The sequence below is a fragment of the Rhinoderma darwinii genome, chromosome 12 (assembly GCF_050947455.1).
Source record: "Rhinoderma darwinii isolate aRhiDar2 chromosome 12, aRhiDar2.hap1, whole genome shotgun sequence".
Classification (NCBI taxonomy): domain Eukaryota; kingdom Metazoa; phylum Chordata; class Amphibia; order Anura; family Rhinodermatidae; genus Rhinoderma; species Rhinoderma darwinii.
Window position 1 is genome coordinate 83,314,972 of NC_134698.1, and position 24,239 is coordinate 83,339,210.

General features: G+C 46.9%; 1 protein-coding gene and 1 long non-coding RNA gene across 2 annotated transcripts; one reads left to right on the forward strand and one right to left on the reverse strand.

Annotated features, from left to right (window-relative positions):
* Positions 1 to 4,421: 4,421 nt before the first annotated feature.
* Positions 4,422 to 22,319, reverse strand: GALC (galactosylceramidase). The gene is made up of 15 exons (XM_075844390.1): positions 22,243 to 22,319; positions 20,074 to 20,187; positions 19,728 to 19,867; positions 18,719 to 18,757; positions 16,211 to 16,341; positions 15,389 to 15,544; positions 11,205 to 11,329; positions 10,509 to 10,636; positions 9,504 to 9,593; positions 9,325 to 9,414; positions 8,856 to 9,000; positions 8,360 to 8,540; positions 7,768 to 7,931; positions 7,607 to 7,683; positions 4,422 to 5,553 (listed from the first exon to the last, which is right to left on the reverse strand). Exons 2-15 carry the CDS (start codon positions 20,165 to 20,167, stop codon positions 5,398 to 5,400), a joined length of 1,716 nt encoding a protein of 571 aa, XP_075700505.1. The 5' UTR covers positions 20,168 to 20,187; positions 22,243 to 22,319; the 3' UTR covers positions 4,422 to 5,397.
* Positions 10,534 to 23,347, forward strand: LOC142664932 (uncharacterized). Its single transcript, XR_012851413.1, has 2 exons — positions 10,534 to 10,702; positions 23,002 to 23,347. It is a non-coding gene; the product is annotated as an uncharacterized LOC142664932 (long non-coding RNA).
* The last annotated feature ends 892 nt before the right edge of the window (positions 23,348 to 24,239 follow it).

Below are 24,239 nucleotides of genomic sequence, written 5' to 3' on the forward strand. Positions count from 1 at the left end.
CCCTATATATAAGAATATAACTACTATAATACTGCCCCCTATATACAAGAATATAACTACTATAATACTACCCCCTATATACAAGAATATAACGACTATAATACTGCCCCCTATATACAAGAATATGACTACTATAATACTGCCCCTATATACAAGAATATAACTACTATAATACTGCCCCCTATATATAAGAATATAACTACTATAATACTGCCCCCTATATACAAGAATATAACTACTATAATACTGCTCCTATATACAAGAATATAACTACTATAATACTGCCCCCTATATACAAGAATATAACTACTATAATACTGCCCCTATATACAAGAATATAAGTATTATAATACTGCTCCTATATACAAGAATATATCTACTATAATACTGCCCCCTATATACAAGAATATAACTACTATAATACTGCCCCTATATACAAGAATATAAGTATTATAATACTGCTCCTATATACAAGAATATAACTACTATAATACTGCTCCCTATATACAAGAATATAACTACTATAATACTGCCTCCTATATACAGGAATATAACGACTATAATACTGCTCCTATATACAAGAATATAACTACTATAATACTGCTCCTATATACAAGAACATAACTACTATAATACTGCCCCTATATACAAGAATATAACTACTATAATACTGCCCCCTATATACAAGAATATAACTACTATAATACTACTCCTATATACAAGAATATAACTACTATAATACTGCTCCCTATATACAAGAATATAACTACTATAATACTGCCCCCTATATACAAGAATATATCTACTATAATACTGCCCCCTATATACGAGAATATAACTACTATAATACTGCTCCTGTATACGAGAATATAACTACTATAACACTGCCCCTATATACAAGAATATAACTACTATAATACTGCTCCCTATATACAGGAACATAACTACTATAATACTGCCCCCTATATACAAGAATATAACTACTATAATACTGCTCCTGTATACAAGAATATAACTACTATAACACTGCCCCTATATACAAGAATATAACTACTATAATACTGCTCCTGTATACAAGAATATAACTACTATAACACTGCCCCTATATACAAGAATATAACTACTATAATACTGCCCCCTATCTACAAGAATATAACTACTATAATACTGCTCCCTATATACAAGAATATAACTACTATAATACTGCCCCCTATATACAAGAATATATCTACTATAAGACTGCCCCCTATATTACGAGAATATAACTACTATAATGCTGCTCCTGTATACGAGAATATAACTACTATAACACTGCCCCTATATACAGGAATATAACTACTATAATACTGCTCCCTATATACAAGAATATAACTACTATAATACTGCCCCCTATATACAAGAATATAACTACTATAATACTGCTCCCTATATACAAGAATATAACTACTATAATACTGCTCCTATATACAAGAATATAACTACTATAATACTGCCCCTATATACAAGAATGTAACTACTATAATACTGCTCCTATATACAAGAATATAACTACTATAATACTGCTCCTATATACAAGAATATAACTACTATAATACTGCCCCTATATACAAGAATGTAACTACTATAATACTGCTCCTATATACAAGAATATAACTACTATAATACTGCCGGCTATATACAAGAATATAACTACTATAATACTGCTCCTATGTACAAGAATATAACTATAATACTGCCCCTTTATACAAGAATATAACTACTATAATACTGCCCCCTATATACAAGAATATAACTACTATAATACTGCCCGTACATACAAGAATATAACTACTATAATACTGCCCCTATATATAAGAATATAACTACTATAATACTGCTCCTGTATAGAAGAATATAACTACTATAATACTGCTCCTATGTACAAGAATATAACTACTATAATACTGCTCCTATGTACAAGAATATAACTACTATAATACTGCTCCTATATACAAGAATATAACTACTATAATACTGCCCCCTATATACAAGAATATAACTACTATAATACTGCCCCCTATATACAAGAATATAACTACTATAATACTGCCCCCTATATACAAAAATATAACTACTATAATACTGCTCCTATATACAAGAATATAACTACTATAATACTGCCCCCTATATACAAGAATATAACTACTATAATACTGCCCCATATATACAAGAATATAACTACTATAATACTGCCCCCTACATACAAGAATATAACTACTATAATACTGCCCCCTATATACAAGAATATAACTACTATAATACTGCCTTCTATATACAATAATATAACTACAATAATACTGCTCCCTATATACAAGAATATAACTACTATAATACTGCCCCCTATATACAAGAATATAACTACTATAATACTGCCCCTATATACAAGAATATAACTACTATAATACTGCCCCCTATATACAAGAATATAACTACTATAATACTGCGCCCTATATACAAGAATGTAACTACTATACTACTGCCCCTATATACAAGAATATAACTACTATAATACTGCCCCCTATATACAAGAATATAACTACTATAATACTGCCTCCTATATACAAGAATATAACTACTATAATACTGCTCCTATATACAAGACTATAACTACTATAATACTGCTCCTATATAACAAGACTATAACTACTATAATACTGCCTCCTATATACAAGAATATAACTACTATAATACTGCCCCTATATACAAGAATATAACTACTATAATACTGCCTCCTATATACAAGAATATAACTACTATAATACTGCTCCTATATACAAGAATATAACTACTATAATACTGCTCCTATATACAAGAATATAACTACTATAATACTGCCCCTAAATACAAGAATATATCTACTATAATACTGCTCCTATATACAAGAATATAACTACTATAATACTGCCCCCTGTATACAAGAATATAACTACTATAATACTGCTCCTATATACAATATAACTACTATAATACTGCCCCCTATATACAAGAATATAACTACTATAATACTGCCTCCTATATACAAGAATATAACTACTATAATACTGCTCCTATATAACAAGACTATAACTACTATAATACTGCCCCTATATACAAGAATATAACTACTATAATACTGCCTCCTATATACAAGAATATAACTACTATAATACTGCTCCTATATACAAGAATATAACTACTATAATACTGCTCCTATATACAAGAATATAACTACTATAATACTGCCTCCTATATACAAGACTATAACTACTATAATACTGCCCCTATATACAAGAATATAACTACTATAATACTGCCCCCTATATACAAGAATATAACTACTATATTACTGCTCCTATATTGTGATATTTAGGTAGTGTCCTCGTTTCTGGCCTTTTGTCTCTCTGTTTTATGTTTCAGAATAACCGGTTTTGTCTGGCGGTCCGAAGATTACGCTGTATTTTTCCTCTTTGTCTCGTATATCTCAGTTCTGGGAAGATATATAAGTGGACTCTTCAGATAATAAAACATTTGTACTGCGGATCTTCTGGTGACAAGTTCAGCTCTGCGCATTGTGTGATAATCGCGGTAACGCAGAACGTGAGGCATCACTTGTGTAAACAGAGCGCCATCTGCATCAGACAGCGGGGGGGGGGGGGGTACCGCAGCTTCAAGGTCAGTTTGTCTTCGTCTCTTCCGTGCGGTTCATGCGATTCCTGTTCGTAAAAGTGGAATAGGGGAAGTTCTGTTCGGAGCGGAAATACAGAATTCTAATGTAACGAGAAGTCCCCTCAACATAAAACAAGCGAAGTACTTCAGATATACACAAATGAGTCGTACTCATAAGAGCACAGCGGCCTCCATCCCCTGTAGCGCCACCTGTAGGACAACTGCTGCAGCACAACCGGCCTGTTCTTATTGCCCTATTTGCAGTATCGGAAGGTGTTATAGGCAAACAGTGGGGCTATTGCGATCAATGGATTATTACCACATTGCACTGAACCCACCAACAGCCGGAAACCCTGTGGCTATAAGATCAGTGTCCATTTCAAGTTTCGGGAAAAATTAATGATATATGGGGGGGGGGGGGGGGGGGCTGCAACTTCGAGCTGTAATCACAAAGCAGGAGCAATATCCATGCAGATTAACACCCTCCTTCTCTGATCCTCCACTTTGCTGGGGGACCAAGGCCGTCAGCCCCCCACAGTGTTGGAACACTCCCGCTCTTCCTATTATTTCTACAAATAAGAGGTTGCAGCCATTTTGCATTCTACTAAGAAACCTTTGGTCACCCAGTCACCGACTTCCATACAATCAGACCCTTCCCTGCCGTCAGTGCCACGTCCCCACGCATTCAGTACCTAAAATATGAAAGGGGCCGATCGATGATGAACTCAACACAAAACCTCAATTATTTTTTTCCTTTATTTGATCCACATTTTGTTATGAAGATTAGAAATCTTAGTAAGTGAATTATCTCCCGAACACTTCATCATTAATCATGTAAAAATAAATATATTCACCTATAAAGGAGACTTCTGCACTTATAGTCATTAAATGTACAAGACGAGCCCAGTCTGGTCTCAATGAAGCGTCGTCCATCTACAACGGAAACTTCTGCAACTTCCTCAGACTTTGCGTATCAATTCATTACCATTTTCAAAATCTCTGCTTGCTGTCAGTAAAATAGAAACTTCCTTATTTACATGGCTGAAAACCCATCATGCTCACACAGTTGAGGATTTGTTACAAAGTATTACTGTGCCTGCTAAACTGCCTAGAGTCCAAGCTGATACATTTTAACTGCACTGATACATTGTAACAAAAAGGAGAGAAATTTGTGCTGCTGCATTTTTAGCTCACAGAGGATGCCCTAGACTAGATACAATTGTAACAAACCCTCAGCTGTGAGAAGTATTAGGTCAGGACTGTTCTGGATGTAAAAACTTTATTCACTGACCGCAAGCAGAGATCTTGACATTTGTGAAAGTCTATTACAAAGTTGCAGAACTTTTCATTAAATGATTAAAGAGGTTTTCTGCAAATGCTTGAATAGACTCCTGTGAAAGGCCGGAGTCACGTCCCAATCAGAAAGCAGACAGGACCTCAGTCATGGCCTCCGCCATTAGAGAATCGTTATAAGAGGATGTCTCCCTGTTAGCGTACAGGGCTCCTATAGTGAGTGATGGGGGGGGGGGGTCTCACCTAGAGGTTCCCACGTCAATAGGCGGCAGCGTGTATCATGTAAAGAGCCCCCCCCCCCCCCCGTAATCAGAGCTTTTAAAGACAAACATTGACGTTTCCACAGTACAGTAATATCTGATCCAGAAGACCCCCGGCCCCTTCATATCATCCGGAAACACAATATACGGAGGCGACCTGTTATGTATCAGCGACTCTGGCTTCGACCACAAAGTTGTCAAACTGAGCAAACTCGAAGGATCCTGTACCTATGGCGACCCAACCATGCACAGGACCCAGCGTGATGACGTCCGACCACAGGGGGCTGCCGTTCAGCAGGCCGTAGGCGGAAAAACCCTGAATCAAATATAAAAGTAGAGTTATTATTAGACACATGCAGATCTGGAGAGCAGTGAGGTCTCTACTGTAGAATACAACATGTCTGGAGAGCGGTGATGTCACTACTGTATAATATAACTTCTATATGGAGAGCGGTGATGTCACTACTGTATAATACAACATGTCTGGAGAGCAGTGAGGTCACTACTGTATATTATAACATGTCTGGAGAGCGGTGATGTCACTACTGTATAATATAACTTCTATATGGAGAGCGGTGATGTCACTACTGTATAATACAACATGTCTGGAGAGCAGTGAGGTCACTACTGTATATTATAACATGTCTGGAGAGCGGTGATGTCACTACTGTATAATATAACATGTCTGGAGAGCAGTGAGGTCACTACTGTATAATATAAAATGTCTGGAGAGCGGTGATGTCACTACTGTATAATATAACTTCTATATGGAGAGCGGTGATGTCACTACTGTATAATACAACATGTCTGGAGAGCAGTGAGGTCACTACTGTATATTATAACATGTCTGGAGAGCAGTGAGGTCTCTACTGTATAATACAACATGTCTGGAGAGCGGTGATGTCACTACTGTATAATATAACTTCTATAAGGAGAGCGGTGATGTCACTACTGTATAATATAACTTCTATAAGGAGAGCGGTGATGTCACTACTGTATAATAGATCATGTCTGGAGAGCAGTGGTGTCACCTCCGTATTCTAGCACCAAAACAAAGCAATGGTCCCAATAACTAAGTGTTTGAACAAGTCAGGATCTTACCAAACTCTCCTAAATCCAAATAAACTTCTCTGAGACTTGCCGGTTTTATGTATTGATTCATAAGGTTTCATTTTTTACTCTTCTTTGCACCAGCAGCTTCACCATCCTGCCCCTAATATTATAACTTGAATCACAGGTCTGGCGGATTGCTCGTCTTCCTTACTTATGTGACCAGATATTTTCTCCATGATCCCCATTTCTGTACCTTCCTCTTTTTACAATATGTATGTTAATGTATATCAATAAACTTCATACTTTTTTTATTGCATTTCTTGGGTCTAGCACTTATGTCTCTATAGCAGTGATGTCACTACCGTATAATATCTGGAGAGCGATTATGTCACGGCTCTATAATTTAACATCTGTAGATATAGCTAAAGAGCCATATTGTCATATCTACAGATGTTAAATTATACAGCAGTGACATCACCGCTCTACAGATGTTATATCCGGAGACCGGTGATGTCACTGCTGTATAATATAAATTTTATATCTGAAGAATGTTGATGCGATTGCTGTATAATATAACTTCTAGCTAAAGAGCCGCATTGTCATAAGTTATATTATACAGCAATCACATCAACATTCTACAGGTTTTATAAAAGTTATATTATACAGCAGTGACATCACCGGTCTCCGGATATAACATCTGTAGAGCGGTGATGTCACTGATGTATAATATAACAGCTATCTGGAGACCGGTGATGTCACTACTGTATAATATAACTGATATCTGGAGACCGGTGATGTCACTGCTCTATAATAGAACAGCTATCTGGAGACCGGTGATGTCACTGCTGTATAATATAACAGCTATCGGGAGAGCGGTGATGTCACTGCTGTATAATATAACTGATATCTGGAGACTCGTGATGTCACTGCTGTATAATATAACAGCTATCGGGAGACCGGTGATGTCACTGCTGTATAATATAACGGCTATCGGGAGACCCGTGATGTCACTGCTGTATAATAAAACAGCTATCTGGAGACCGGTGATGTCACTGCTGTATAATATAACTTCTATCTGGAGAGCGGTGATGTCACTGCTGTATAATATAACTGATATCTGGAGAGCGGTGATGTCACTGCTGTATAACATAACTGATATCTGGAGAGCGGTGATGTCACTGCTGTATAACATAACTGATATCTGGAGACCGGTGATGTCACTGCTGTATAATAGAACAGCTATCTGGAGACCGGTGATGTCAATCTTTTAAAAAATGTTACAAGCCAAGAAAAACGATCCGCATTCAGCTTCTTACCTCAACATGGAGGGTCAGTGTGTGCCAGTGTCTCGCCCGGACCCCCGACAGACCCTTACGTAGCACAATCTTCCCTTCTGTTAAAGGAAACCACAGTTACTAGGAGACAATCCAAAGCTGTGCTATATTGTGGCCTCCACTCTATGGGGGTGAGTACTTACGCAAATCCCCTGTGACTGTATATGTGCCATCCGCAAACACCCAGAAATAGATCCCCTTGGCCAAGTATGCGGGCGACCCGCCCTGATCCACCCTGGCGGCGATGAACACACTGCCCGCGTCAGGGGTCTCCATGTAGATGTCGCAGGTTACCGTAACGTTGGACCTGCGCGTAGGAGACGAGTCACGTTATTGGAGAGCGCGGAGCTCAGAACCATCACTGCAAATGGGCGAAGGTCTGTTTTTTATGTAAATAAAGCTTAGTCCTTGTAGAATAAAACTTTCTAATAGACTTTGTTTCAATTCCTAAACATTTCCAAGATTTCTGCTTGCTGTTTAGGAATTGGAACGCTCCCATCAACATCCATTGGCTGAAACCCTTCGGATGTAATCCTGGTCTCACAGCTGAGGTGTTGTTACAGTAGTATCCAGTCTGTTCAATTTTGTCAGAGCTCCCCCTCCTATTCTGATCATTTGCAACAATGTGTCAGTGCAGGTAAAACTTACTAGTCTGAGGTCCCCCTGCTACTCAATTAGTTTAAGGACCCAAATAAGTGAAAGGCGAAGTACTAATAATAATGAAGCATTTCTCACCATGAATAATCTCCTATAACGCTGATTGCCTGATTGGCGTCAGAAACCCAGGTGATTGGCCGCTGAGTCAGAACCTGACGGAACGTGAAGACGTGATCTCCGGGGTCCGAGGTGTTTGTGAAGTACTCAAAGACGCCTGACTGATCTGCGAAATAAGGGGCTTCGCTGAAGGGAGGGTTACCTAGATGAAGGGGGATACAAAAGAAACATTAACAGACCCATGCTGGGATTCCAGACCATCAGGTTACAGATTAACGGTCTTAAAGGAACCATCCAATATACGTCTCATATATACTGTATATCAATGGTGACAACACGGGAGACTATATTATAGCGAGATACTAGTTGCAGTATAGAGCGCCCCCTATAGATGAATTATCATGACGTCCAGCAGCTCAAGGCGGACATTAAATCTTGAAAAAAAGTAACAACTGGAAGTCACAGACTTTCCGGGACACGCTGGTTGGGAATGTCGACATTAATGGTCAGGACTTACGGACATTGAAGTTGTCCTTGTATTTTAAAGGGAAAGGTTGAGATTCTGGGGGGTTGGGATATGACCCTTTTTCTCCCGTGGTTATGGTGGTCAACGTGTACACCTCGTCCACTCCAAGCTCCAGAGTAAATGAACCACCAGAAACCTGAAAAACACAACAGCAGGTCGGCCGTTCATAAAGGTTCCTGTGATCAGCGCTGGGAGAAGAAGTCGAGAACAATCAGGGATGGAAAGATACTGGGAAAAAAGTTGTCAATGAGAATAGACAACTGAAGATTTATGAAATGTTAGATTACTGAGCCACTAAAACGTAGCAACCCCTTAGAGAGTGTAAGCGGCTATGATCAGGACCCCCCCCCACCTCTTGTATCTCTGCTTATAGAGTGTAAGCTCCTATGGTCAGGACTCATCCCCCAGCTCCCCACACTTGTGTTACTAGTAAATCTTTTACAAGGTATTACAATGTTACCGGTATCGCTGACTTCTTCATGAACAGGGCGGGTTTGGTGGCGTTGGCGCACAGCTTGGAATACCAGACCTGCAACAACTTCAGATCATTCTACGGGGGGAAAGAATAAGAATTCATATTAGAACGCTCTGCATTATCGTATATCGTATATATTTCACCACTAACATTTCGATACTTACAAAGGACCCGTCCATCTTGAAGGTGGCGTTCTGCGCAGAGACGTTAAATTTGGGCAGTGGGGGCCGGATACAGATGGAATTGTCATGAGACTGGAGACAAAATGGAGATGAGGATTACACGCATTCTAGATGGGGGGGGGGGGGATAAGCCGAACGTTGTAAGACTTACAATAATAAAGGGGATGTGCGAGGCTGGGAGAAAGGTTTTTTTTTTGTGTGTTTGTTAGAAACAGCGCCACTTTTATCCATGGCTGTCTCTGGTATTGCAGCTTTTCCAAATACAGGTGAATATCAGACACAGCCCAAGGACAGAAGTGGCGCTAGTTCTAGCAAAGAACATCCCACCTTCTAATGTCACACAATGTAAAACAGAGGAAGTCAAAAGCTTCCAGATAGCAGGAAATATTTATGGTCTATAACTCCCTGGATACATTATAATCCTGGTATAAAACAATGGAACATATAGTGCGGATCTCCAATTGTGGAGAATGAAAGTCCACGTCTGGGGCTCTGTCACCTCTGGGGCTATAAAATGATGAAATGCACAGTGTTCCTATGTTGTTTTTTAATACAATAAAAAAAGAAGAGGAGGGGGATGCAGCTGCAGCTTCTCTATCTGTGAGGGGAGACACTTGATTGGCTAGGAGTTGCCAGCACAGCTCTGACATCACACAAGGAAGAGCCCACCCACTAAGCAGGTACAAAGAAATAAAAAAGCATTTATAGAAACCAGCAGGAAAAAGACCCCAAATCTGCAGATTTCCGGCTGCTCCTGTCCCATCCATAGACCTTCACAGTTTCTCATAGGCAGAAGGCATGGATTATATTACATGTGTGTCCCTCACAGTCCCTCTGCAGAGTCCACATCCAGGACGGGCATCTCACACATCAGCTCATTTCCTCCATACAATATCCTGCAGATCAGGGGTACTCTACAGAGGGACAGTGAGGGGGGACACGCAGAAGTAGCAGAACTATAAAAACTGAACACCTCCTGCGTCTTACCATGGTCTCAATAATAATGGTGATGTTCCCCTTCCTGTCGGTGAGGGCCACGTAGCTCCCGCCTTTCTCCAGGTGACCGACCGTCCGCAGGTAATACCACCCCGGCTGCGTAAACTGAGTGGTGTGCGCTGAAACAGACGAAACGCATCAACGTGGAGTCCGGACTGATACACTGTAGTAAATCTGGACTGAAGGTTTGTGCTGATGTGTTTAGCCCACCAAGCATTGTTTAGACTGATACACTGTAACAAACTCTCAGTTGAGTGAGTATTTGCTTTATTTGATGTGCAGGTGAATTAAAGGGGTTGCAAGGTTGGAAAAACAAATGCTTTTTTCCCCAGAAACAGCGCCTCACCTGTCCATGGGTTGTTTCTGGTATTGCAGCTCAGATACACTGAAATTAATTCAGCTCCGCTGTAATACGAGTCACAACCCATAGAGAAAAGTGGCGCTGTTTTGAAGGAAGCATCTGTTTTTACTAATACTGTGCACTTTTTTTAAAACTATAGTTCTCTGCAATGTAAAGCCGTGGAGAGGCTAAAAGTAGGACTGATGAATACAATTTATTGCTCCCTGTTATTAGCCACTCAAGCGGGAGGTGATACATGTTTGGGCTGACCTGTAAGAATGACCTGATATATGACTGATCGTCCGCCTCCTGTATAACGTGTATGGCCAGGTGTACCCAGGAATTACCTGTTATCCAGATCGGAGAGGACACGTCATAATTGCCGCTCCACGGTTCCTTGGCTGTCATCAATCCTTCCCGACCAAATGGCAGCTGCTCATAATAACTGGCCACAAGGTTCCAGGAGATGGTTCTAGAAAAGAAATAACGGGTGTCTCGAGTCACAGGAGAAGAGACAATGAAACTGAAGGAAAACCGATACACAGGACACGGGGACGGAGGACAGACGGCCGCCAGACAGGGAGACGGAGGACAGACGGCCGCCAGACAGGGAGACGGAGGACAGACGGCCGCCAGACAGGGAGACGGAGGACAGACGGCCGCCAGACAGGGAGACGGAGGACAGACGGCCGCCAGACAGGGAGACGGAGGACAGACGGCCGCCAGACAGGGAGACGGAGGACAGACGGCCGCCAGACAGGGAGACGGAGGACAGACGGCCGCCAGACAGGGAGACGGAGGACAGACGGCCGCCAGACAGGGAGACGGAGGACAGACGGCCGCCAGACAGGGAGACGGAGGACAGACGGCCGCCAGACAGGGAGACGGAGGACAGACGGCCGCCAGACAGGGAGACGGAGGACAGACGGCCGCCAGACAGGGAGACGGCCGCCAGACGGCCGCCAGACAGGGAGACGGCCGCCAGACGGCCGCCAGACAGGGAGACGGCCGCCAGACGGCCGCCAGACAGGGAGACGGAGGACAGACGGCCGCCAGACAGGGAGACGGAGGACAGACGGCCGCCAGACAGGGAGACGGAGGACAGACGGCCGCCAGACAGGGAGACGGAGGACAGACGGCCGCCAGACAGGGAGACGGAGGACAGACGGCCGCCAGACAGGGAGACGGAGGACAGACGGCCGCCAGACAGGGAGACGGAGGACAGACGGCCGCCAGACAGGGAGACGGAGGACAGACGGCCGCCAGACAGGGAGACGGAGGACAGACGGCCGCCAGACAGGGAGACGGAGGACAGACGGCCGCCAGACAGGGAGACGGAGGACAGACGGCCGCCAGACAGGGAGACGGAGGACAGACGGCCGCCAGACAGGGAGACGGAGGACAGACGGCCGCCAGACAGGGAGACGGAGGACAGACGGCCGCCAGACAGGGAGACGGAGGACAGACGGCCGCCAGACAGGGAGACGGAGGACAGACGGCCGCCAGACAGGGAGACGGAGGACAGACGGCCGCCAGACAGGGAGACGGAGGACAGACGGCCGCCAGACAGGGAGACGGAGGACAGACGGCCGCCAGACAGGGAGACGGAGGACAGACGGCCGCCAGACAGGGAGACGGAGGACAGACGGCCGCCAGACAGGGAGACGGAGGACAGACGGCCGCCAGACAGGGAGACGGAGGACAGACGGCCGCCAGACAGGGAGACGGAGGACAGACGGCCGCCAGACAGGGAGACGGAGGACAGACGGCCGCCAGACAGGGAGACGGAGGACAGACGGCCGCCAGACAGGGAGACGGAGGACAGACGGCCGCCAGACAGGGAGACGGAGGACAGACGGCCGCCAGACAGGGAGACGGAGGACAGACGGCCGCCAGACAGGGAGACGGAGGACAGACGGCCGCCAGACAGGGAGACGGAGGACAGACGGCCGCCAGACAGGGAGACGGAGGACAGACGGCCGCCAGACAGGGAGACGGAGGACAGACGGCCGCCAGACAGGGAGACGGAGGACAGACGGCCGCCAGACAGGGAGACGGAGGACAGACGGCCGCCAGACAGGGAGACGGAGGACAGACGGCCGCCAGACAGGGAGACGGAGGACAGACGGCCGCCAGACAGGGAGACGGAGGACAGACGGCCGCCAGACAGGGAGACGGAGGACAGACGGCCGCCAGACAGGGAGACGGAGGACAGACGGCCGCCAGACAGGGAGACGGAGGACAGACGGCCGCCAGACAGGGAGACGGAGGACAGACGGCCGCCAGACAGGGAGACGGAGGACAGACGGCCGCCAGACAGGGAGACGGAGGACAGACGGCCGCCAGACAGGGAGACGGAGGACAGACGGCCGCCAGACAGGGAGACGGAGGACAGACGGCCGCCAGACAGGGAGACGGAGGACAGACGGCCGCCAGACAGGGAGACGGAGGACAGACGGCCGCCAGACAGGGAGACGGAGGACAGACGGCCGCCAGACAGGGAGACGGAGGACAGACGGCCGCCAGACAGGGAGACGGAGGACAGACGGCCGCCAGACAGGGAGACGGAGGACAGACGGCCGCCAGACAGGGAGACGGAGGACAGACGGCCGCCAGACAGGGAGACGGAGGACAGACGGCCGCCAGACAGGGAGACGGAGGACAGACGGCCGCCAGACAGGGAGACGGAGGACAGACGGCCGCCAGACAGGGAGACGGAGGACAGACGGCCGCCAGACAGGGAGACGGAGGACAGACGGCCGCCAGACAGGGAGACGGAGGACAGACGGCCGCCAGACAGGGAGACGGAGGACAGACGGCCGCCAGACAGGGAGACGGAGGACAGACGGCCGCCAGACAGGGAGACGGAGGACAGACGGCCGCCAGACAGGGAGACGGAGGACAGACGGCCGCCAGACAGGGAGACGGAGGACAGACGGCCGCCAGACAGGGAGACGGAGGACAGACGGCCGCCAGACAGGGAGACGGAGGACAGACGGCCGCCAGACAGGGAGACGGAGGACAGACGGCCGCCAGACAGGGAGACGGAGGACAGACGGCCGCCAGACAGGGAGACGGAGGACAGACGGCCGCCAGACAGGGAGACGGAGGACAGACGGCCGCCAGACAGGGAGACGGAGGACAGACGGCCGCCAGACAGGGAGACGGAGGACAGTCGGCCGCCAGACAGGGAGACGGAGGACAGACGGCCGCCAGACAGGGAGACGGAGGACAGACGGCCGCCAGACAGGGAGACGGAGGACAGACGGCCGCCAGACAGGGAGACGGAGGACAGACGGCCGCCAGACAGGGAGACGGAGGACAGACGGCCGCCAGACAGGGAGACGGAGGACAGACGGCCGCCAGACAGGGAGACGGAGGACAGACGGCCGCCAGACAGGGAGACGGAGGACAGACGGCCGCCAGACAGGGAGACGGAGGACAGACGGCCGCCAGACAGGGAGACGGAGGACAGACGGCCGCCAGACAGGGAGACGGAGGACAGACGGCCGCCAGACAGGGAGACGGAGGACAGACGGCCGCCAGACAGGGAGACGGAGGACAGACGGCCGCCAGACAGGGAGACGGAGGACAGACGGCCGCCAGACAGGGAGACGGAGGACAGACGGCCGCCAGACAGGGAGACGGAGGACAGACGGCCGCCAGACAGGGAGACGGAGGACAGACGGCCGCCAGACAGGGAGACGGAGGACAGACGGCCGCCAGACAGGGAGACGGAGGACAGACGGCCGCCAGACAGGGAGACGGAGGACAGACGGCCGCCAGACAGGGAGACGGAGGACAGACGGCCGCCAGACAGGGAGACGGAGGACAGACGGCCGCCAGACAGGGAGACGGAGGACAGACGGCCGCCAGACAGGGAGACGGAGGACAGACGGCCGCCAGACAGGGAGACGGAGGACAGACGGCCGCCAGACAGGGAGACGGAGGACAGACGGCCGCCAGACAGGGAGACGGAGGACAGACGGCCGCCAGACAGGGAGACGGAGGACAGACGGCCGCCAGACAGGGAGACGGAGGACAGACGGCCGCCAGACAGGGAGACGGAGGACAGACGGCCGCCAGACAGGGAGACGGAGGACAGACGGCCGCCAGACAGGGAGACGGAGGACAGACGGCCGCCAGACAGGGAGACGGAGGACAGACGGCCGCCAGACAGGGAGACGGAGGACAGTCGGCCGCCAGACAGGGAGACGGAGGACAGACGGCCGCCAGACAGGGAGACGGAGGACAGTCGGCCGCCAGACAGGGAGACGGAGGACAGACGGCCGCCAGACAGGGAGACGGAGGACAGACGGCCGCCAGACAGGGAGACGGAGGACAGACGGCCGCCAGACAGGGAGACGGAGGACAGACGGCCGCCAGACAGGGAGACGGAGGACAGACGGCCGCCAGACACTAATACAGAGGCCACGACCGCCAGACACGAATACAGAGGACACTACCACAAGCTCCAGGCACCCAACATATATCATCTAAGTGATAAATCACCATCAATCATTTCACTTACGATGTCATGTTACCATTAACATAATTCTGGTTGAGGATTCGAGCCCAACAGCCGCCTCCAACCTCATCATTAAAAGTGCTGTAATCTTCTGAAGACCAAAGCTTCTTCCCTGTAGACACGGCGTCTTCACAAGTGTGAGTCCCAGGATAGTGAGCCCTAATAAATATAGAACACAGAATAACAGCGGAGCCTATGCATACACCAGAGAGCAGCGGTGACAACACTGAGAATGCAGCCTATCCATTCACTAGAGAGCAGTGGTGACATCACTGAGAATGCAGCCTATCCATACACCAGAGAGCAGCGGTGACGTCACTGAGAATGCAGCCTATCCATCCACTAGAGAGCAGAACATAATAAAACCATGGCAGGGAAAACGTAGATAATAAGACTGTACCATCTGAACTTTCCAGGGCGAATAGTGAATGCAGCTCTGGAGTATAATACAGGATGTAACTCAGGATCAGTACAGGATAAGTAATGTAATGTATGTACACAGTGACTCCACCAGCAGAATAGTGAGTGCAGCTCTGGAGTATATTACAGGATATAACTCAGGATCAGTACAGGATAAGTAATGTAATGTATGTACACAGTGACTCCACCAGCAGAATAGTGAGTGCAGCTCTGGAGTATAATACAGGATGTAACTCAGGATCAGTACAGGATAAGTAATGTATGCACATAGTGACTCCACACACTCCACACACAGACTGTTAGACATCTTCAGTAGTACATTAGATGACATCAGTCCGTGTGCAGTCCTGGTTTGGTTGTGCTATATGTCAGGATTAGATCGCTGGATGAAGCAGAGTCTCCTACCCTATTATATCGATCACTCTGAGGAGCTCGGCGTCTTGCAGCATTTGGTAAGCGATCGGCTGCCACATATTATCGCTGGCTATGATCCTCACCCGCTCCAGGCCGCTTTTGTCCAGGGTGTAGCGCAGTAACTTTATAGGAAAGAGGGTGAAGCAGGGAGAGAAGAGAAGAGCGCAGATCACCAAATATCCTAGAGAGACGTAACAGACATTACTAGAGATGATATGAGACGCGGGGGGTGATGCACACGGACCCTTCCCACACGTAGGAAACTTTGAAACAGAATTGAAGTGTTTTTTCCTAATGCCTTTGAAAAGGAAAACTGCAGTATTAAAAAAACACAGGGATTTTACGTGCAGGTCACGGATACAGGAATATATGAAGCCGTATAATTATACAGTGACAAGCAGACAGGGAGTAGGAGGGGGATGCAGCTGCAGTTTCTGCCCATGAGACTGCTTTATTTGAGAGGGGGGAGGGAGCAGCAGGGGGAGACATCTGATTGGCTCAGAGAAAACAGCACAGCTCTTACATGACCAGAAAAAAAAAAGAAAAAAAGAGGGGTCCTGTCACTCCCCCAAGTTTGTTCTCCCCAATGGCCCCCATGTCAAGACAGAGTCGTCGCCCTCAGGTCATGCTCTTATGTAAGCAGAGTGAAAGTGGGGAGGGGGGGGGGGACGTACACAAAGCTTTTTTGAGTTTTGCCCAGAATGCTTTTCTTTATGCACAGGAGCAGTATTAAAAAGAACAAGCAGACGCGTGCCTGACCAGAAGAGCTAACAATCCAGCAGCCCAAATGTCGTCCATTGTTTCTTAGCAGGTCCGCATAACGTGGAGTAACTTTGTAATTCCTTTTCTTTACATATTTTCTTCTGATCTTAAGTGACATCACATATTATACTCCAATCACCTCCAGAGCTGCAGTCACAATTTTGCGGTTACATAATCTCTTATACGATCATCATATCCAGAGCTGCATTTGCAATTCAACTGGTTTCTTGTTGATTTTAATGCGGATCTCCTGGCTAGCCCTACTGTTTGAGTATCTGTACATAAAAACTGCCCAGCTGTACTGCATTGTGGTAGATGTAGTGGAGTTTACAACCTGATACTTTGGTCATCTAGGGAATAGATTATATTGCTTAAAATCTCTCCGCTCATGATGGAATCATCCCTCAGAGGGGGTGTCAAATTAGTTGACATGTCCTGTCCCCCTTAGGCTGCATCTGATGTGTGTTATATAGTAAAGCCCATTTCACCTATTACTGGGGACGTCTGGATTAGTCAGCCCCTCTAAATCTGCCCCATTCTGCCATGCGGAGTTCAGAGTGGGCGCCCCCTATCGTACCCCCATCTTTTAGCCATAAATAGCTATTACTTTGGAAGACCCGTAACATCTGTGCATCACCCGGGTGGGACATTCATTTTAATAGGGGCCAAGGAAACAACAGCCGACCCCTTCCTGCTGCTGACACCCCCCTAACACCTACTACAGCAGATGAGGCTGCTCAGATTTGCAGTCCTATGTAAACTCTCACTTACCCTATGATCTGCACAGCATCATTTAGATAAGGATCAACTACCAGGTCATGTGCAATCTCCCAGTTTCCATCTGCAGCGATGATACCGACGTTGTGTAACCCCAGCCTGTCCAGTGTGCGGCGGAGAACCTCAGGGACAAAGGTAACATGTCAGCCATAGCCACAGAGGCATCGTCACCACCGCGGCCTCCCCCCTGGTCTCTACAGTCTACCCCCCCACCCCTGCCGACTCCTCAAAGAGAAAAGGGGCGAGAGCCACACTTAATCCAGAATAGCGGCTCTGATAATGTGATCGTACAGCGGTAAAGTGGCATGGAAAAAAAGTCAATTCTGATAACCCGTCATCCTCGTGACTGCCAAAGTGCCAGATAATCAGAATTTCCCAAACCATTGGACTTGGAGTATGTACATCCGGCCTGACCGGTCCACGTCACCCGTTCTCAGTGGCATTGACGTGCCAGTGCAGCATCATGGCAGCCGTGGTATTTCATCAACAGCCCTGGAACCATTGAGATCACCACTGGGGACAGGATAGCCGTAGTAGACCCTTTGCGTCAGACGCCAGATTATCAATTAACCTGCTAATCCAGCAATGAAATATTCTCATTTTATGCCAGATTAGCAAAATTTCCAGACTACAAAGTGCCAAATTAAGAGACTTTAATGCAGCACAAACAGAACCAGAGAGGAGACGCGGTGCATACTGGGCGTCCCCTGTGCTTTATACTCCTTCACCTCCCCTGTTTGTGCCAGTACGTCACTGCTTGGTACGAGTCAGTTAGGACATTAGCTTTCCGATTGTGAGCTCTTCAGGTAAGGAAGTCTGGCTGTGAGGGGTTTGTTAATGAGAACACAATCAGCCTCTATTATCGCTGGGAGCAAAAACATCACAGATTAAAAGACTAAGCAAAAGCTGCGACTCTGGACAGGAAAACGGAAGCGATGGCGTCCGACGCCAGGAACTTACCTTTATATAAGTGGCATCAAAGGCTCGCTCGTTCCATATCTGAGGAGGAGAGAGAGACAAGTGAGAACGACGTCCCAGTATAGAAGCGTCACACATGACTCCTGACCGGCTGCATTATTACCGGTCCCATCGTTACTTCCCCCACGTCCCTCTCCATATAACATGCAAGCTCAACGCCGACATTTATAGGAGAGTCCGGACTACAGCACCATATACAGCTATTCCTGCCCGCTCCTCCATACGCTCAGCTCCACGTGTGTATTTAAAAGGGAGAAGAGAATAAGCCGCTCTTCTCTGGCAGCTGCTTATCTCCTGCAGGCACAAAGGATCAGGTATGATGAAATCCAACATGCCCGATCCTTTTTTGCTCCCATCTGCCATCGGGCCACCCCCATATACATCAGTCGGGATGTTGTGATGTGCATTTGCACCTTCAAATACACCAAATCTAAAAGACATCCAACACAGGCGCAGCCGGCAGTACATGACCTGAGGGGATTACGGCCGCCACACTTATGGTAGTGGAGCGTTCCCTTGTTCTTCCCATCAGAACGGGTAGCGATTTCCCACAGTGTATAATTTGAATGGGGGAAATACTGGACCCCACAGTTTCACCCTAAAAAAAAAAATCTCACCTAAAAATTGTTCGGATTGTTAAAAATGGTCTCTACACGTACGGCCATAAAGTGGAGCTCTGCTCAGCATCATGGTTACAGTTAAACTACATACAGCGCTGACTAACTGTATTGCATTGTGGGAGATGCAGAGTTCTAGATGTAATCACTTAATCTCTGACAAAACACCACAGCAGAGCGTGCCCTGTACAGACACTGAATACAAAGGGGATTGTAGTGAAAGGCAAGTTCCGCAGCCTGAGAGCTAACAGAAAGCCAGTAGAATTTAGGATGCAGCTCTGGATGTGACTGGACGAAGTAGTGAGCAATTTTTGGTAAGACAAAGAGCCCCGCGCGTGACAACTTATGTACTGATGACTTGTGCCCACACTCACCCCCACATAGTCTATGTCCAAGTCATGGTACTGCTTAGCGCCAATGATCCAAGAGACGACGTAGTACGCGGTGACGTCCGGAAAGTCATACGGCCAATTCTTGCCATTACCGATCCAGCCAGGAAATGCCCAGGGCAGCCCTAATACAAGGATTAAGATTAATACAGACAATGAGCCCTAGCAGCAGAGGAGCCACTCATACTGGCCACAGCTGGAGCTCCCGGGGGAGCCCCTGTGAGCTCTGCGGCCAGGGCGGGGTCCCCTGTGAGCCCCCTGGGCCAGGGCGGGGTGTGCAAGATAAGACGATCCATGATGGGGACATCCGGACAAACATCGCTCCACTCACCCACAAGTTTAATGTCTGGATTCCTCTTCTTGGCTTCTTTCATCAACCACCATTCATACCCCCGGAAGTAGTTCTGGTCGTCAGGGTAGTGCATGTGCGAGGGCTCCGTGCCATCTGAGGAGAAGTAAAGGATCTCTATGTAAATGCGCCAATCACGAGACAGGTGCCCTTTAAGTATTGCCTTATGCCCCTAAATAGTTAAAATAAAAAACAGGTGCTAAGAGCTCCGGATATATTGGGGTTCTGTAAACTGCTCCTGTCATCTTCTTGGTGACGCTGTTTGGACAATGAGAGGCCACCGTTCACAGTGTCCCAAAACCCCAGCTCAGGGGGCTGCTGATTTAAAGGGGTTAACCAGTATGGATAACAAATTTTTCGTTTGTAGGGTCTCCAAACTGTACACTTATGGGGGACCTTCCTAAAGCTGGAGGTCTGCTAAGTGCAGCAGCACAAATCTCTCTCCTGTCCTGATAGTTTGTTACATTTTACCTGAACGGATACATTGTATCAGTCTAGAGTCCGGCTCAGGAGGATTGTCTGGACTGGATACAACTGTAACAAACCATTAGCTGTGAGTAGTTTTCTGATGAACTTTTGCCTGCCCACATTTTAGAATAATTAATAATGTATTAGAGAAATGAACCAACGTTCTGTGACGCAGAGGAGCCGGTGATGTTCGCCGTGCCGCCGTTATTGTAAAGCCTTCCACTTCCTAAATGACGCTGCCGGCTGTGGTTTATGACACACGAACATCCTGCAAAACTCAAACCACGACGACCTGATAATGGAGGAAATGTTGCAGTGTACAGAGGAGGCGCTCCGCAATCCGGCACCCAATGCTCCAAAACACCTGCTAATCCGGCATGCTGCAAAATTAGAATCCTGCTGGATTAGTAGGAAAATTATCCAGCAAGGGGCACCAGGGTAAGTATGTAGAGTATATGTAAACGAGTGTGTATGTTTAAACTTCCAGTAGTCCAGCACGTCCAATAATCCAGCTATTCAATGGTCAGGCGGATGCAGAATTATTTTACTAACTATAATAAAATTACCACAATACATTAGTAACAGGCTGAGGCAATATATCCCCGCTTTATATTAGCCTGACATAAAAAGGTGCCGTCCCTTTAAGAAGCAGCTGGAGTCCTGACGTTACCCAGGACTACAATGATTATCAGAGGTGTCACCGTTACCTGCAGAAGCAGAGCACGCCCAGCCGTGTCCTATACAAAAAAAAGTCCCGTTCCCCCGGGGGATTGTTGCCTGCTGTGTATTCTCATCAGGGTTGGCTGTTCCGCTAGTTAATAGCTCTGCTCCATTATGACAGGGCTATAATCAATCAGTGACTCCCGCTCATCTGCATCGTATATTGGAGTCTATGGCAGTCTGGAATCCACCTCCTGTCTCAGAGGCTCAGGCTGCTCTGCCCGTCTATAATGCTTTACACTGCAGCTCAGTTCCATTAGGACATAGTTACGATCTGTGTCTCCATCTTAGCCATATTGTCTATAGTAGTCTAAAATTCATCAAAGGCTTAGGTTATTGTTCTGTCCCTCCACCATGCTTTACACTGCAGCTCTGCTTGTATACACCGGCTGACGAGTATAAACACAAGCCCGGCAGGAAGTCAGTACACGGACAGAAGATTGTAAACTATAAGGGTATGGTCACACGTACACGTCCGATACGCCTGAAATTACAGAGCTGTTTTCAGGAGAAAACATCTCCTGCATTTCAGACGTAATGGCAAGTGCAGGCGCTTTTCGCTGCGTCCGTTACAGGCACTTCTTTGACGCGGGCGTCTATTTTACGCACCGTCTTTTTACAGCAACGTGTAAAAAAAAATGACCGTCGGCCCAGAACATCGTAAAACCCATTCAAATGAATGGACAGATGTTTGCCGACACTTTGGAGCCGTATTTTCGGATGTAATTCGAGGATAAAACGGCCGAATTACGTCCGTAAATAGGGTGTGTGAACCCAGCCTAAGTGAGAAGGTCATCAGGAAACGGCTGAGGGGGAGGAGTCTCAGGAAGTCGTGCCAGCAATGCATGAACAGAATACAGGCTGCCATAAAACAGCGCTTGTAAAGGTAAAGATTATTGCTGCTTCTACAGATTCCCTAATGTATGATAAAATTGTCCCCCGTGAGGTGGAGATGTAACTTACCTGTAGTCTGAGCATCGCCCCCAATCTCCACTTTAAAGATGTGCAAAGACGCTCCAAAGTTTGGCTGCAAAAAAAAAAAAAAAGTATAAAAAATAAATATATTTTTTTTAAAAAAACAGATACAAAACACTTAAGAACTCCCTAGTAAACGCCAATGATACGTAGCCGATACAATCCACAGCTCACGGACGTCTCATCTGCTCCTGAGAGGCAGGGAAGGATCTACCACAACTCCCAGCATCCTCTCTGAGACCAGAGAAAACATCTGACCCTCTCCATGGATTATGATCTAATATCTACGTCTGCAATAAACAACCGGCGGCCACAGACCAGATCCTTTATAGCAGGTAGTTCCCTCCCCACCACTCTAGGATAAGCGGCTGCAGCAGCGATTGGCAGCCCCCGCTCCACATAATCGTTCATATGTAGGTCACAAATTTAAGTTCTTTACAGGAAAAGATGAAATGTTGCACAGATCTGCCCCCAGACAGGGCACAGTAACTCCAGCTTAGCTGCGCTTTCTATTAAAGTCTGAGCTGGTCTGAAGTCCCTACCCCATACTTTACACTACAGCTCTGCTTGTTTAGAGTGGCTGCTGTGTAGAAGCACAAGATCAGCAGGAAGTCAGTACATAGAGAGAGGATTACATTACAGTAAGGACAGGAGATTATAAACTACAACTAATTCACTATGACAAGAAGATTATCAGGAAACCGCTGCCATCGTCAGAGAATAACCTCTATTGCACTTTATTTGCAGATCATGATAAGAGCAGTGAAGGCGCGGGCGACGAGATCAGCAATCCCTCCTATCAGTAATGGCGGTCCGTAGATAACGCGCAGGTTGTGACAGACCAGAGACGGCGAGAGCAGAATTTAAGATTATGAAGATTCACATCCTGACACTGGAGGAAATCACACAGGAACCTTCATCTGAGCGGTTACAATCCGCCCAACACAAACCAATGTACAACATTTACCCCATATAGCTTAAAGGGCCGGCGTCCGCTCTTCTGGAAGTAAAGAAGCGTCATCAGAAAGTCCGACACTTCCAAATCGACTTCGGGGGCAAATTTATTAAACAATAAAAATGGCATAGAAAAGTTGCACGTTTTGGCGCACGATAGATTTCCTCTCGATTTCCTCGAGTGAGGAGCCTCAAATTATGGGGCGGAGTTAAGCAGAAGGGGTGGGGTCACCGGCGGACTAACAGATTTTCTATAATTTACACCAGTCAAATTAAATCTTTTCGTTTGTGTTTCAACTCCTCACCATTTGCAGATCTCTTCTTGCTGTCAGTGAATGATGGGCATGCTTATTTACACTCAAAAACCGAAAAAACATCCTGACCCAGCCTAGCACACAGCAGATTGTTTGTTACATTTGTATGCAGTTTAGACAATCTGAGCTAAACATGCCAGACTCCAGAAGGATTCGTGTTACCTGCACTGATACATTGTAACAAACTATCAGGACAGGAGAGGATTGTGCTGCTGTGTTTAGCTAACAGAGGTTTTTTCTGGACTGGACACAATGGTAGCAAATCCTCAACTGTGCGACGTATTAGGTCAGGACAGGCAAGAATGCTCCCATTCACTGACAGCAAACAGATTTTGAAAAGGTTAAAGAATTGAAACAAAAAGTATAAGAGAACTTTATAGAACTTTACAATATACAGTGACGACGCTTTATTTACATAATACTGGACTGGCCCTTTAAATGTATGATCACCTTTACAACCATTTTTATTGCTCCAATGCATCCAAAATAAAGCACATAATAATCTCCTACCGTTTTACGTATACAGCTCCTGTGCGGACCTGTGTTTCCATGGTGACAAACCACAAGCAGACCCTGTGTAGTCTGACCCTGCAGTCATTTGCTGCTCCTTTCCATCGGTTCCCTAGTTCTTGCTAATCTAACATATAAAACAAATAACATAGGTCTGCATAGGAGCTGTAGACACAAAACGGGGGGGGGGGGGGGGACTTTTTAATC

Coding starts and splice junctions, on each gene's coding strand:
- GALC (XM_075844390.1), bottom strand. CDS start 20,167: ATGCACTACCCTGACGACCAGAACTACTTCCGGGGGTATGAATGGTGG. Junction 16,342..18,718: donor TTGATGCCACTTATATAAAG/GTAAGTTCCTGG, acceptor TTTCCTATAAAG/TTACTGCGCTACACCCTGGA. Junction 9,594..10,508: donor CCATTATTATTGAGACCATG/GTAAGACGCAGG, acceptor TTTTGTCTCCAG/TCTCATGACAATTCCATCTG.